General features: G+C 48.1%; 1 protein-coding gene across 1 annotated transcript; it reads left to right on the forward strand.

Annotated features, from left to right (window-relative positions):
* Window positions 1-273: 273 nt before the first annotated feature.
* On the forward strand, window positions 274-14,697 carry TRAFD1 (TRAF-type zinc finger domain containing 1; the record flags this gene model as incomplete). Its single annotated transcript, XM_080717670.1, has 11 exons — window positions 274-335; window positions 2,977-3,112; window positions 3,229-3,282; window positions 4,883-5,288; window positions 6,694-6,897; window positions 9,125-9,201; window positions 11,326-11,556; window positions 12,229-12,349; window positions 13,279-13,606; window positions 14,420-14,492; window positions 14,638-14,697. The coding sequence occupies exons 1-11, from the start codon at window positions 289-291 to the stop codon at window positions 14,695-14,697; spliced, it is 1,737 nt and encodes a 578-aa protein (XP_080573796.1). The 5' UTR covers window positions 274-288.
* Window positions 14,698-15,381: the final 684 nt, after the last annotated feature.

Consider the following 15,381-nt stretch of genomic DNA (forward strand, 5'->3'; position numbering starts at 1 on the left):
ATTTGGAAACAGGGTTTCACTAAATTGCAGAGGACCTCGCTATATTGCGGAGACTAGCTCTAAACCTGTAATCCTCCTGTCTCCGTCTCCCAAGTACTGGGATTACAAGAGTGTGCCACCATGCCTGGTTAACAGTGGCTATTTATGATGTTAACTTTTAAGGAAATTGGTTTAAGTGTGTAAGAGTTCTTTGTACTGTTTTGTGTTTATTTTGCATGTCATCCTTAAAGCAGAAATGAAACAGAAAGTTCATACTTTTTACTTTATAGTTTTCAGGAAACGCTAAAGATGGCTGAATTTCTAGATGACCAGGATACTCGACTATGTGACAACTGGTAAGAGATTAAATCTAAGAATGTTATTGAAATGAATCTACAAAATAGCTTCTGTAGAGTTGGCTTATGTATTGGTAGGTTAAAATTGGAGCTATGTTGCCGGGTGTGGTGGCGCAGGTTTGTAATCCCAGCATTTGGGAGGCCGAGACAGGAGGATCACGGTACACGGACAGCCTCAGCTACTTAGTGAGGCCCTTTGCAACTCAGTGAGATCCTGTTTCAAAATAAAGAATAAAAAATAGGGCTCAGGGTGTAGCTCAGCTATAGAATGCCCTGGGTTCAATCCCCAGTACTGAAAGAAAAAAACAGTTGGAGCTACAGAAGCCAGGCATGGTGGTGCACCAGTACCTGGAGGACTGACAGATCCTAGGTTCAAGGCTAGCCCCAAGGCTAGACTCTGAGTTTAATCCCTGCTCGCTCGCTCGCGCGCGCGCTCTCTCTCTCTCTCTCTCTCTCTCTCTCTCTCTCTCTCTCTCTCTCTCTGTCTCTCTCTCTCTCTCTCTCTCTCTCTCTCACACACACACACACACACGGAATTGTATAGTAATTATACTATGGAGGTAAATAGTATTAGAGATATTTTGCAGTTTTGGATGAATTTTATTTTATCCTGTTTTAGCAAGTTTCTCTTTTGGGGGGCACTGAGGGATCTGAACCCAGGGGAGAACAGTTATGCAGCACCCCTTTTTTACAGTGCTCTTACTGCCCCCTATGTTTATGTAGCACCTCCCAGTGGCACCCAAGGCTACTACTGCCTCCTCCATTGTTCTAGGGGATATCACCCTACCCCTGAGGGCAGTGTCCTGACTTTTGGAGTCTATGCCCTGGAGCCTCACTTTTCTTTCTTTTTTCCTTTGTTTTTTTTTTTTTCTTTTTTTTTGTGCTGGAGATTGAACTCAGGCATTCTTTTTTTTTTTTTTTTTTTTTTTTTGCGGGTCTGGAGATGGAACCCAGAGGCATTTGACCTCCGAGCTACACCCCCTGCCCTATTTTTTATTCTTTATTTTTAAACAGGGTCTCACTAAGTTGCAGAGGCTAGCTGAGGCTGTCTGCGAACCGCGATCCTCCGGTCTCAGCCTCCCGAATGTGCTGGGATTACAAGTGTGCGCCACCACGCCCAGCCCTATTTATTTATTTGTTTATTTATTTATATTTTGAAACAATGTCTTGTTAGGTTGCTGATAGTCTCACTGCTTACTGAGGCTGTCCTTAAACCTGCAATCCTATCTCAGCCTCCCAGGTGCTGGGATTACTGGCATGGACCACCATGCCTGGCCTTACTTTTCTTACCTACATAAGGAACTTACTTTTTTTTTGTGGTACTGGGGATTGAACCCAGGAACATTTCTCTCTCCAAGCTACACCCCCAGCCCTATTTTTTATTCCTTTTTGGTGATACTGGAATGGAACCCACGGGCATTCTACCTCCAATCTACACCTCCAACCCTATTTTTTATTCTCTATTGTGAAATGGTCTCACTGAGTTGCAAAGGGCCTCACTATGTAGCTGATGTTGTCCATGAACCCCCATCCTCCTGTCTCAGCCTCCCAAATATTGGGATTACAAGCGTATGCTACCATGCCCGGCCCTATTTTTTATTCTTTATTTGAAAAAGTGTTTTAAGTTATGGAAGGCCTCACTAGGTTGCTGAGGCTGACTTTGAACCTGTGATCCTCCTGTCTCAGCCTCCCAAGCACTGGGATTACAAGTGTGTGCCATAACACTCATCTCAAGACATATTTTTTTTTAATGGTATTGAGGGTGGAACCTAGGGGCTTTTCTACCTCCAGGCTATCCTCCCAGACCTATTTTATATTTTATTTGGAAACAGGGTCTCACTAAGTTGCTGAGATCCTCACTAAGTAGCTGAGGCTGGCTTTGAACCTATGCGATTCTCCTGTCTCAGCCTCCCAAGCGCGGGGATTACAAGCGTGCGCCACCACGCCCGGCTTCACTGGTAATAGTTAAGTGAGCTTGCTGTAAGTCAACCAAACCATCTCAGTGTATTTTTGTTTTTTGTTGTTTTTGTTTTTTTATTTTGTGGTGTACCACCATCCTTGGCTAGGATTTAGTTTTTGAGGGGTAATAATAATCATCATTAATTACCCTAAGAGTTTGGCTGGGCATACCTGTATTCCTAGTATTTGGGAGGCTGAGATAGGAGGATCACAGGTTCAAGGATGGCCTCAAAACCTTAGCCCTCTGCAACTTAGTGAGACACTGTTTCAAGGAGGCTGAGACAGGAGGATGGCACAGGTTCGAAGCCTCCCTCAGCTACTGAGTGAGGCTCTCAGGAACTTAGTGAGACCTTGTTTCCAAATAAAGTATAAAGTAGGTCTGGAAGTATAGCCTGGAGGTAGAAAGCCCCTGGGTTCCACCCTCAGTACCACACACACAAAAAGAATAAAAATAGGTCTGTGGGTGTAGCTTGGAGGTAGATTGCCCCTGGGTTCCATCCCCAGTACTGCAAAACAACAACAACCAAAAAAAACCAAGTTTGTAGACTAGATATTCACTAAAGAGAGAGAAGTAGAGACTAAAGATTTGGAAGGACAGATTTCTGTGTGATAGCCACTGCAAGAAAAGGCATAGAAAGATGAGTTAGTAATGCTTGTCTTTTTCTTTGGTCTATTTCTGTAGCCAAAAAGAAATTCCCGTGTTTAATTTTACTATCCATGAGATCCACTGTCAAAGGAACATTGGTATGTGTCCTCTCTGCAAGGAACCGTTTCCCAAGTCTGACATGGAGAGTCACATGGCTGCAGAACACTGTCAGGTGAACAGCCAGTTGCCCGGAGCCCCTGGATGTGTTGCGCTTGCTGCCGTCCACAGTGGTGGTGGCCTTGCCACTGTGCGGCGTGTCACAGAGCCACTCTTGACTCTTTACCCTAGGTGACCTGCAAGTGCAACAAGAAGCTGGAGAAGCGGCAGCTGCAGAAGCACGAGGTTGGTCTCCTAGCACTGGCGCAGTGAGTTCCGGGGCCCGGCCTGCGGAGGCTGGAGGGCCGCACGTGGGGACCAGTCTTGGTGGTGTCTTGTTTTCCATCAGCTCACATGCAGACTGTGTCTCCAAGTTGATTATTATTATTACTGTTTTTTGTTTGTTTTTTTTTTTTGGCGGTACTGGGGATGGAGCCCAGGGGCATTCTACCTCCGCGCAACACCTCCAGCCCTATTTTTCATTCCTTATTTGCAAACAAAGTCTCACTGAGTTAGTTGCAGAGGGCCTCACTCAGTAGCTGAGGCTGTCCACGAACCTGGATCCTCTGTCTCAGCCTCCTAAGTGCTGGGATTGCAAGCGTGCCCACCGTGCCCGGCTGCTCCAAGATCATTTAAATCTTGGGCCGTTTTGACTGCTGTCAGATTTGACTGCCTGGCTGTTGTATTCCATCCCCAGGCCTCAGAGCGTCTCTTTGGAACTCAGTATCTATCATCTCTGCTGGTTTATCTGTTGGCACCTTACTGAGTATGAAACAAAGCCTGGCAGTGCCAGTATGGGCTAACATAATTTAGCTTACAGCCTGCTGTACATATTATAATTTTAGTATGACTTCTTTTTTTATGTGTGGTACTAGGGATGGAACCCAGGGACATTCTACCTCTCAGCTATACCCCCAGTCCTATTTTTTATTATTTTTTTTTATTTTTTTTGAGGCACTGGAGATGGAACTGAGGGGCTTTCTACCTCCAAATGATACCCCCAGTCCTATTTTTTATTATTTATTATGTTGAAACAGAGTCCGACTGAGTAGCTGAGGCTGTCCACTAAGTAGCTGAGGCTGTCCACAAACCACAAACCATGATCCTCCTGTCTTAGCCTCCCAAATGCTGGGATTACAAGCGTGTGCCATCACACCGGCTTTATTATGACTTCTTTTTTTTTTTTTTTTTTTTGGTGGTACTGGGGATGGAACCCTTCTACCTCCGGGCTACACTCCCAGAACTATTTTATATTTTATTTGGAAACAGGGTCTCTTAAGCCAACAAAGCTGGCTTCAAACCTGCGTGATCCTCCTGTCTCCGCCTCCCAAGTGCAGGGATTACAAGCGTGCCCACTGCGCCTGGCCCTTGTTATGGCTTCTAAATCATTTGGATGACATGGTTTTTGTGCCTGAAGAAAATTCTTCATTTGGAGAGAGAACATATGATAAGTGGGTTTTTTGTTTAAATAAACCTGAAAATTGTATAATAATTCACCAGCTAAAATATCCCAAAAGCTAGATGTGGTGGTGCATGCTTGTAATTCCAGTACATGGGAGGCTGAGACAGGAGGATCACCAGCCTCCGCTACTTAGTGAGGCTCTTAGCAAATTAGTGAGACCCTGTTTTCAAAATAAAATATAAAATAGGTCTGGGAGTATAGCCTAGAGGTAGAAAGCCTCTGGGTTCCATTCCCAGTAGCCGGAAAAAAAAAAAAAAAAGGGCTGTGGATATAGCTCAGAGGTAGGAGGTAGGATGCCCCTACTTTCCATTATACACACACACACACACACACACACACTCCTCCTAGTGCTCATACTAACTGTCTCCTTACTCTGTATTGCAGGAGATGGAGTGCCCTCTGCGGCCTGCCCTCTGTCAGCACTGTGATCTGGAACTTTCTGTTCTCAAACTGAAGGAACATGAAGATTACTGTGGTGCCCGGACGGAGCTGTGTGGCAGCTGTGGGCGCAACGTCCTTGTGAAAGATCTGAAGACTCACCCTGAAGTCTGTGGGCGAGAAGAGGAGGCAAAGAGAAATGAGCCCGTCATACCTTCTAACGCATATGATGAGGCTTGGAGTCAAGAAGGAATCTGGATTGCGTCCCAGCTCCTCAGGCAGATGGAAGCCCTGGACCCACCCATGAGGCTCCCCCGAAGGCCTCTGCGGCCCTTCGAGGCAGCCGGTTTCCACAGTAGGACTGCCAGCCAAAGGAACGCCACAGCCCAGCTTCTAATGCAGAATAATCTATGTGAGTCACGCTTGAGATTAGGAAGCTGAACAGGATGAAAATCCCAGGGCAATTGGGAATAGGACTTTGGGATTTTGATTATAAAATCCCAACTGCAGCCGGGTGTGGTGGCATCCGCTTGGGATTGCAATACTTGCTGAGTAATTTCTGAAACAAGAGAATCACAGGTTCGCGGCCAGCCTCAGCAACTTAGCGAGGCCCTTGATAACTTAGTGAAATCCTGTTTCCAAGTAAATAAAATCGGCTGGGGGTGTAGTTCAGAGGTAGACTATCCCTTGATTCATCCCGTTAGACACATACCACACACTCAGAACCCTGGCTGAACCAGGTGTGCTGTTGTAAATATGGGAGCCTGAGACAGGAGGATCCCAGGCTTAAGTCCAGCCTCAGCAACTTACTGAGATTGTGTTTCAGACTAAAAACATAACACAGGGCTGGGGGTATAGCTCAGAGGTAGAATGCCCTGGGGTTCAATCTTCAGCACCAGAAAAAAAAAGTACATAAATAAAAAACCTAGCTGTAGCTGGGTAACACTGGGAGGAACACCTCACCTTCCTGCCAAATGGAGCCAGCAGGAGCTTTTCACTGCTGGGGGTGTTAGGGCTGGCGATGGCGGTGACAGTGCGGAACGTTGCTAGCGTTCGGACCTGGCGTTGGCAGAGCGCCTTACTTGTACGTATTAACCCAGTTCTTGTCGCAGTCATAGGAGAGACGTAAGCAATACAGCTTAAATATCAATAGGGCAATCTGACTCCACATTTCAAACTATTCTGTAATATAGATAGTATATGAAAGTGTTCAGCAGCCGGGCGTGGTGGCACATGCTTGTCATCCCAGCATTTGGGAGGCTGAAACAGGAGGATCTCAGTTTGTGGCCAGCCTCAGCTACTTAGACCCTTTGCAACTCAGTGAGACCTTCTTTCAAATTAAAGAATGAAAAATAGTGCTGGGGGTGTAGCTCGGAGGAGAATGCGCCTGGGTTCAACAGTGTCATAGTTATGGCTAAGTAATATTGCTTTTAATAATACATTTTTAATAATTTTTGAGCCTTGTCTTATGGCAGACAGTGTTCAGAGGGCCAAGGGTACAGGTGGAATTGAGCAAGTGTGTGTGTGTTACTGGGGATGGAACCCCCAGGCCTATTTTATTATATATTTTTATATTTTATTTGGAAATAGGGTCTCACTAAGTTGCTGAGAGCCTAAGTAGCCGAGGCTAGCTTCGAACCTGCACGATCCTCCTGTCTCAGCCTCCTAAGTGCTGGGATTACAAATGTGCGCCACCACACCTGGCTAGCAAGTGTCTTTTATTTATTTGAAGTCTGACTATTTGCTAGGCATGGCTTGAGCTGAGGGGTGGTGATACGTCTAAAGTGTCTTGAGTGCTGTTGTTTTTTCCCCCCCAGTTGAAGAACAAGAAAGACAGGAAAGAAATAGAGGTCGGCAGCCTCCCAAGGAGGGTGGTGAAGACAGTGCGAACCTAGACTTCATGTTGGCCCTGAGTCTGCAGAATGAGGGCCCGGCCTCCAGCATGGCCGAGCAGGACTTCTGGAGGGCTGTGTGTGAGGCGGAGCAGTCTCGTGGGCCCAGCTCGCTGAACGACATCAAGGGTAGGTTTGCTTGTTCTGCACTAGCCTTTGTTTAGTTTTTGTCAGTCTTACAATATACATACGACTCATACAAGATGAGGGCATCTTATTGGCATTCTACCTCTGAGCTACACCCCAGCTCCATTCTTTTTATTTATTTGCTCTTTATCTGGAAATAGTCTCAGTAAGTTACAGAGGGCCTCACTACGTAGCTGCGGCTGTTTGAGAATCTGGGATCGTCCTGTCTCGGCCTCTCCAGTGCTGGGATTGCGAGCGTGCGGCCCCATGCCTGCCTTCTTATTCATTTATCCATTTTTTAGTTTATTTTGTGTCCTGTGGATGGAACCCAGGGGCATTCTACCTACAAGCTACACCCCCAGCCCTAGTGTTTATTCTTTATTTTGAAATGGGGTCTCACTGAGTTGCAAAGGACATCACTAAGTAGCTGAGGCTGTCTGCAAACTGCAAACTTCCTGTCTCAGCCTCCCAAGTGCTGGGATTACAAGTGTGCGCCACCATGCCTGGCTCCTTTTTTATTTTTTTATACTGGGGATTGAACCCAGCAAGAGGCATTATACATTTGAGCTCTACCCCCAGTCCTCTTTTTTTATTCTGAGCCAGAGTCTGACTGAATTTGCGAGGCTGGGCTCAAACCTGTAGTCCACCCAAGTACTGGGATTACAGGCATGCCCTATCTAGCTACAGTCCTAGGGAGTGAATCCAGGGGGCTCTCTCATTGAGATGCATCTTCAGCCCTTTTTATTTTTATTATTTGTATTTTTTAGTTTTTTGTGTTACTGGGAATGAAATCCAGGGGCTCTTTAGCTCCAACCTACACCCCTAGCCCTATTTTATTTTTATTTAGGAAACAGGGTCTTGCTAACTTAACGAGAGTCTCACTAGGATTTCTGAGGCCAGCCTTGAACCTGTAACTCAGCCTCCCAAGTACTGAGATTGCAGGTATGTGCCACCATGCCTGGCCATTGTATTATTTTGAAACAGGGTCTCACTAAGTTGAAGAAAGCCGGAGTTGCTGAGGCTGGCTGCGAGCCTCCCCTGGAGGATTTACAGCACAAATTGCTATAGCTAAGAAATGCCCAAGACAGCCAGGCATTCTGTACCAATGCCCAAGTTTCATCTTGAGCGGGAGTTTGCTGGCCTTAGGGTGTATCTCTATATCTATGTTATTATATCTGTGTTATTTATATCTATGTATGTTCATTTACTTATTTAAGTGCTGGGAATTGAACCCGTGCCTTTGCATGTGCTAGGGTGGTAAACAAGTATCTAGCACTGAGCTGTGTCCCTAGCCTAAGCCACACTTTTGTATTTGTATGAAACTTCATATGAAGCCGGGCGTGGTGGCGCACGCTTGTCATCCCCGCGCTTGGGAGGCAGAGACAGGAGGATCGTGCAGGTTCGAAGCCAGCCTCAGCTACTTAGTGAGGCTCTCAGCAACTTAGTGAGACCCTGTTTCCAAATAAAGTATAAAATGGGTCTGGGAGTATAGCCCAGAGGTAGACAGCCTCTGGGTTCCACCCCCAGTACCACCAAAAAATAAATAAATAAATAAATAATTAATTAAAAAAATAAAAAAACGTGATATGAGCTGGATGTTGTGGTACAAGTTTGCAGTCATGTAGGCTGAGCCCGGAAGATCACAGGTTGTAGGGCTAGCTTCAGCAACTTAGCAAGACCTTGTTTCGAAATACATAAGGGTTTGGGGGTGTAGCTTGGAGGTAGAATGCCACTGAATTCAATCCCCAGTAACCCCTCCCCCCAAAAAAAACAAACTCCATAAGGGGAATAAAATGCTGAGCCGGGCGTGGTGGCGCACGCTTGTGATCCCAGCATTCAGGAGGCTGAGACTGGAGGATCGTGGTTCACAGACAGCCTCAGCTACTTAGTGAGGCCCGGTTTCAAAATAAAAAATAGGGCAGGGGGTATAGCTTGGAGGTCGAATGCCCCTGGGTTCCATCTGTAGACCCGCAAAAATAAATAAATAAATAAATAAAATAGGTCTGGGAGTGTAGCCCGGAGGTAGAAAGTCCCTGGGTTCTACCCCAAGTACCACAAAATGAAGGAAGGAAGGAAGGAAGGAAGGAAGGAAGGAAGGAATAAAAAATAGGGCAGGGGGTGTAGCTTGGAGGTCTGGGTTCCATCGCCAGACCCGCAAAAAAAAAAAAAAAGGTTGCAGTCACGTTTGGTTTTGTTCCTTTTGATTCTGACCGTGTGGCCTGATACCTAGGTGCAGCTGACGAGACCATGTTGCCTTGTGAATTTTGTGAGGAGCTCTACCCAGAGGAGCTGCTGATTGACCATCAGGTGTGTGAATTACTTGCACTTTACGCGTTAATGTCAGCAGGGCCATATTGGGTTTTTCAGGACACATGAGGTCTTGAGTAAATTTTCAGTACATACCCTGTGTTGAGAGTGGCAGCTGTTTTTCCCATGGCATGGCTCCCACACAGGTAGAGAAGCTCACCCGTGATCCCTCTTAGAACCAGCAGCGTCAGCGTGGTGGTGCACACCTGTAATCCCAGGACTTGGAAGGCTGAGACAGGAGGATCATGGGTTCGAAACCAGCCTCAGCAATTCAGTGAGGCTTGCTCAACTTAGTGAGACCCTCTTTTCTTTTCTTTTTTTCTTTTTATTTTTGAAGAGTTAAAGAAGTTTATTAGAAAGATAGAAATACAGGGGATAGGTACAGCTCCATACCAGAGTAGCAATGGAGGGGTGACTCGAATGAATACACCCCCTCTTTTCAAATATAAGAATGAAAACATAGGATTCCATCCCCAGCACCACAAAAAAAGAAAAACAAAACAGTGGTTCTCATTCTTGTAGGATTCTCCATATGGTAGAAACTAGTGACATCTTTACTGGCTTTTTGTTGTTTTTTTGGCGGTACTGGGGATGGAACCCAAGGGCATTCTACCTCTGAGCTACGTCCCCAGCCCTGCGAACCTGCAATCCTCCTGTCTCAGCCTCCCAAGTACTGGGATTACCACATGTAATACTATGCCTGGCTTTACTGACTGTGGTGGTACTGGGATTGGAACCCTGGAGCTTGTCTACCTCCAGGCTATACTCCCAGACCTATTTTTTTTTTTTTTTTTTTTTTTGGTGGTACTGGGGGTGGAACCCAGAGGCTTTCTACCTCCAGCCTATACTCCCAGACCTTTTTTATATTTTATTTGGAAACAGGGTCTCACTAAGTTGCTGGAAGCTTCACTGAGTAGCTGAGGCTGGCTTCGAACCCATGGGATCCTCCTGTCTCAGCCTCCCAAGCACGGGGATTACAAGCGTGCGCCACCACGCCTGGCTCCCAGACCTATTTTTTATTTTATTTGGAAAAAGGGTCTCACTAAGTTGCTGAGAGCCTCACTAAATTGCTGGGGCTGGCTTTGAACCTGTGTAGTCCTCCTGTCTCAGCCTCCCAAGTGCTGGGATTACAAGCATATGCCTGGCTTCAGGCACTTTTTTTTTTTTTTGGTGGTACTGGGGTTCCTGGAAACCCTTTTACCTCCAGGCTACACTCCCATACCTATTTTATATTTTTTTATTTGGAAACAGGGTCTCTTAAGCCAGTGAGGCTGGCTCCGAACCAGCACGATCCTCCTGTCTCCGCCTCCCAAGCGCGGGGATTACAAGCGTGGGCCACCATGTCCGGCTTCAGGCACTTTTTTAATCATTGAAAATTCTTGAACTATTTAGGAAAGAGCAGAGAACAGCCTTATGGGTTCGAGGCTTACCTAGTGGAGGGAACCATTTTTCTCTTAACACTTTCATGAGCTGCTTGGTTTGGTCTGGTCTCTTGGCGTTTTCAAGACTGCCAAGTAGTCCTGGTGCTTTCGGTGATGGGACGCCTTCCTCCTATAAACAGAATAGTACTTTATTTGAATACATCTATTTTTTGACTGGGGAACAACCTAGGGCACTCCATTAACGAGGATAATGAATTTGGGGCCTTTCTTTTACTATATGGCACTGAGAATAATCTTAAGTCTTTTAAATTTAACTTTAAAATAATAATATGAACTCAGGAAAAATAAGAACACAACATAGAGATGTTTAGAAGTATAATGAGTGTTCTGTCTGCATTCCTGACTCTTTTTAGTTCCTTTTCTCATTATTAAAATAGTGATAAGAGCCAGGCCTGGTGGCGCACGCTTGTAATCCCAGTACTTGGGAGGCTGAGATGGGAGGATCACGGTTTGTAACCAGCCTCAGCTACTTCGTGAGGCCCCCTTAATTTAGTGAGACCTTGTTTCAAAATAAAGAATAAAAACAGGGCTGGAGGTATGGCTCAGAGGTAGAATCCCTTGGCTTCTATCCCCAGTACCGCAAAAAGTATTGTTAATGTGATTTCTGTAGAGAATGTTTTAGGAATGTAGTTTTTCCTTAACCTTAACCTCTGATTTTTTTACACTGTGTTTTGAATGACAGACGAGCTGTAACCCTCCACGTGCCTTAACGTCACTCATTCCTGGCAGCTCTTCCTCCAGACAGACAGAGGATCCTGATGTCATCTTCCAGAACTTTCTGCAGCAGGCCACAAGTAACCAGTTAGACTCTTTGATGGGCCTGAGCAGCTCCCTCCCCGTGGACGACAGCATCATCATCCCGTGCGAATTCTGTGGGGTTCAGCTGGAAGAGGAGGTGCTCTTCCATCACCAGGTACGATGGCTGGCTGCGTGCTGCTGAGTGAAGCTGAAGCCTCTGGAGCCGAGAATGCGGTTCGCCTTTAGGTTGCGTCCCAAGCCGACCGGGAATCCATGCCTGGGCTCTTGGCCGTACCTGCCCTCGGGCCTTGAGCCTTCTCTAACTTCTAGCAATCACAACCATCATGTCACTAGCTGAGGCCCGCGAGCCAGGCTCCATCCCAGTGGGCACGGAAGTCGTGTGCACGAGGGTCCGGCTAGGATCTCCTGAGGCCGCAGGGACTTGTGGTCCCGGCGAATAGTGGAAAACACATTTCGTGCCCATTTTTGTTGTGAGAAGCCAATGCTGTGGGCACCATTTCTTTGACTGATGTTTGTACACCATCTGTTTCATTTCTGTAAGAAAGTCTTGTGCTTCAGGGTCACAAAAACATAGGTAACTGCTGGTTGTCTCCTAGAGGAGACCCTGGAATGAGCAACCAAAGCACAGACACGCTTTCCTGGGCTCCCTAGAGCAGCCCCCTCGCCCTGTGCAGGTGAGGCCGGCGACCATAGCTGCTTCCTTCCAGGTGTGACCCCAGTGGTTGTCAAAGGCCCAGGTGGGGTATGGCCACCAATGGCGCTGGTCCTCCCTTTCTTCCCGCCGCTCTTAGTTGCGAGGTGCTAATTCTGTTTTTTTCTTGCTTAGGACCAGTGTGACCAACGCCCAGCCACAGCAAACAACCTCGAGATGGAGGGGGTTCCTCGACAGGAGCCCCAGCCCCAGGAGACCGCACCCGAGCTGCCCAGGAGGCGTGTCAGACACCAGGGTATTAGCCAGGGCTGGGCCAGGGCCGCAGGTCCTGCCAGTTCTGCTGCTGCTCTGTTGGGGGTTACCTGTCCAAGAGCGTGAGGGTCTGCTGGGGGAGCGCCTCTGCAGCTAGTCGGGCTTCCTCGTTAGACTGAGTGCTGAGTGCATGCCATAGAGTAATGGCCGTGAGGCAGCCGGTCAGAGCTTACAACAGCATGTGGCTCTCCTGTCAATGTATTTTTTTATTACGCTTATTAGTTATGAGTCTCATGACTAGGCAAGTAAACTGTTCTTGAAACTTAACTACTTCAAAGCCAATTAGATTTGGGCGTATTAGCACATGCTTGTAATCTCAGGACTTGGGAGACAGGGATGGTAGGCTTGTGGCCAGGCCCAGCTACTTAGGACCTCTGCAACTTAGTGAGAAGCCGTTTCATAAGAAAATAGCCTGGGGATGTAGCTCAGAGGTCGAATATCCCTGGGTTCAATCTCCGGTACCATTAGAAAAAACAAAAAGCCAATTAGAAATTATTTCTCATGCTAGCGCATGCTTGTAATGAGGAGGCTGAAACTTGAGGATCGTGGTTCGCAGACAGCCTCAGCTACTTAGTGAGGCCCTCTGCAACTCAGTGAGACCCTGTCTCAAAGAATAAAAAAACAGGGCTGGGGGTGTACTTCAGAGGTAGAATGCCCCTGGGTTCCATCCCCAGACCTGCAAAAAAAAAAAAAAAAAAAAAAAAATCAAGGTTTTCTTTCACACTGTTAAAATAGTTGGAGGCTGTGTTTGAGGACTCTGAAGATCCATGTGCAGAGTAGAAGCATGTTCCCAATATGTCCTGGGGTCGTGGATTCCAGAATGGTTGTCTTTTATCCGGAATCATTTTGTTCCTGCCCTGAATCCAGTAAGAACAGTTTTCCCCTAAAGATGTTACTCTTTTCTCTTCTCAGGAGATGCACTGCCTGCCCATGTGGATACTATCACACAAGAAATGGCTAAAGGACCCACCTACCCCCTGCCCCCAAGCAGACCCGCTAACGACATGGCGACTGCCTGTAGCCGACCCTCAAAACCGATGCTGGGTGCTCGCCCCGGGTGCCAGCCCAGCCCTCCTCGTGTGCTGAGGCTCAGCAACTCAGACAGCCAGGATACCCGGGGGCAGCGTCGGAGCAGCCAGAATGGGGCCGAGGCCCCTGGACACGCTCCAGTTCAAAATCTCTACCCAGAAAACCTCGTGCCCTCTTTTCCCCTTGGGCCCGCAGGGAGGTACGGAGCGAGGTGAGAATCAGTAGCCTGGGGTGGAGCTGGGGTGGCGGAAGGCCTGGCCACGCGGTCCAGCCCGGGTCAGGCGGGTCCGTGGCACGGGAGGGTTTGTGCCTCCCACCTTCCTCGCTGGGGACCGGGTCCCGGGCCTCGGGCGCACGGAGCACACACTGCCCCTGCGCTCCTGGGGAGAGTTCGTATTTCCTCTTACTATCATGATTATAAAAAACTTCCCTGCCGTCCTGGGGCTTTTGCTGGTTGGTTTTGTGTGCTCCTGAAGGGCCGCTTCTGCTTTGCCACCAGCTGTGTTTCGTTTCCTCTGAGTTTTTGGACCTTTGCTGAGGCATCTCAGGAGATGGTTTCTGATCCTTTTTTCTTTTTTTTTTTTTTTCAGTACTGGGGACCGAACCTAGGGGCATTCTACCTCTGAGCTACACCCCTAGCCCTATTTTAATTCTTCATTTTTTTTGTGGAACTGGGGATTGAACCCAGAGGCAGTCTACCTCTGAGCTACACTCCCAGCGCAATTTTGTATTATTTTGAAACAGGGTCTCACTGAGTTGTAGAGAACCTCACTAAGTAGTTGAGGCTAGCCTCAAACCTGTGATCCTCCTATCTCAGCCTCTCAAGTACTGGGATTACAAGTGTGTGCCACCACGCCCAGCTTTATTCTTTATTTTGAAACAGGGTCTCACTGAGTTATGGGGACCTCACTAAGGTTGAGTAGCTGACCCTGACCGTGAACCTGTGATCCTCCTGTTTCAGCCTTGTAAGTACTAGGATTACAGGCATGCACCACCATGCCCGGCTTTTGGTCCTTTTTTTCAGTGGTAGGAGTGAAGGAGGCAGGAGCTCCAGGGTCAACCCTGCAGCCACCAGCTACCGCAGCAGAACGGCAAAGGTAAGCTGGGACTCCATGATGCTCAGGCACCAGTGTGCCTGGAGCCAGAGGAGTTCCTGGGACCCTCTTCTAATGAGGCCGGCCTCCTCAGGGCTCGAGAAGCAGTGCTCTTCACTGCCTGTGTAAAGCTTGTGTTGTCCAACAGGCCAAGTCCCCGAAGCAACAGGGAGCTGGGGATGCTGAGGAGGAAGAGGAGGAGGAGTGATGCTGTCCAGAGGCCCGCCCTGCACGTTGGTTCCTACCTATGCATAGCAGTGCTTGGGCCGCTGTGGCCCCTCTCCAGCTCTGTAGGCAGGAGAGGTTTTCTTTTCCAAGTTTATGGCCATTTTGTGTCTTTTGAGATTGTGCTGTGGGAATTCGTGGTTCAGTTGGGTTTGAGGGGGGTTGGCAGGGACACTGTTGGGAAACGTTCAGCCCTGCTGCCACTTGGTAACAGCAGTGAAGTAGAAGCCATGGCTGCTTGGCCACCAGGGCGTCAACATCTGAAATACCATCACCGAAATACCGTCACCACTGCTTCTTGGTGCTTTGGGGTCCTGGTGGAAGGAGGAGAGGGGGTTCTGGGAATCTGGTAGCCACCAGTGAAGTAACTCCCTTCGCTGTTGGGGCTGTGGGGTGGCCTCTCCCACACACCATGCCGCCCACTCGGGCCTCTGCTGAGTGCGGAGCAGCCTGGGCAGTCTCGGCCATCAGCAGCGTGTCGGGAGCGAGGCCTTTGGACGACTCGAGCTGGAGGTGCGTGGCCCGGGCTGCGCTGGAAGCTGCTTCCTTGTTGGGCGGGGCTGCCCCCCGGTGGGGCCCGTGGCTCCTCTGCCTCACTGCCTTCTAATGGGGGCTCAAGGGCTGCCTGCTCCGCCAGGGCCCTGCTGGGCTCTGTCCTGATCAGGAC

This window comes from Muscardinus avellanarius (genome assembly GCF_963383645.1).
Source record: "Muscardinus avellanarius genome assembly, chromosome: 21".
Taxonomy (NCBI): Eukaryota; Metazoa; Chordata; class Mammalia; order Rodentia; family Gliridae; genus Muscardinus; species Muscardinus avellanarius.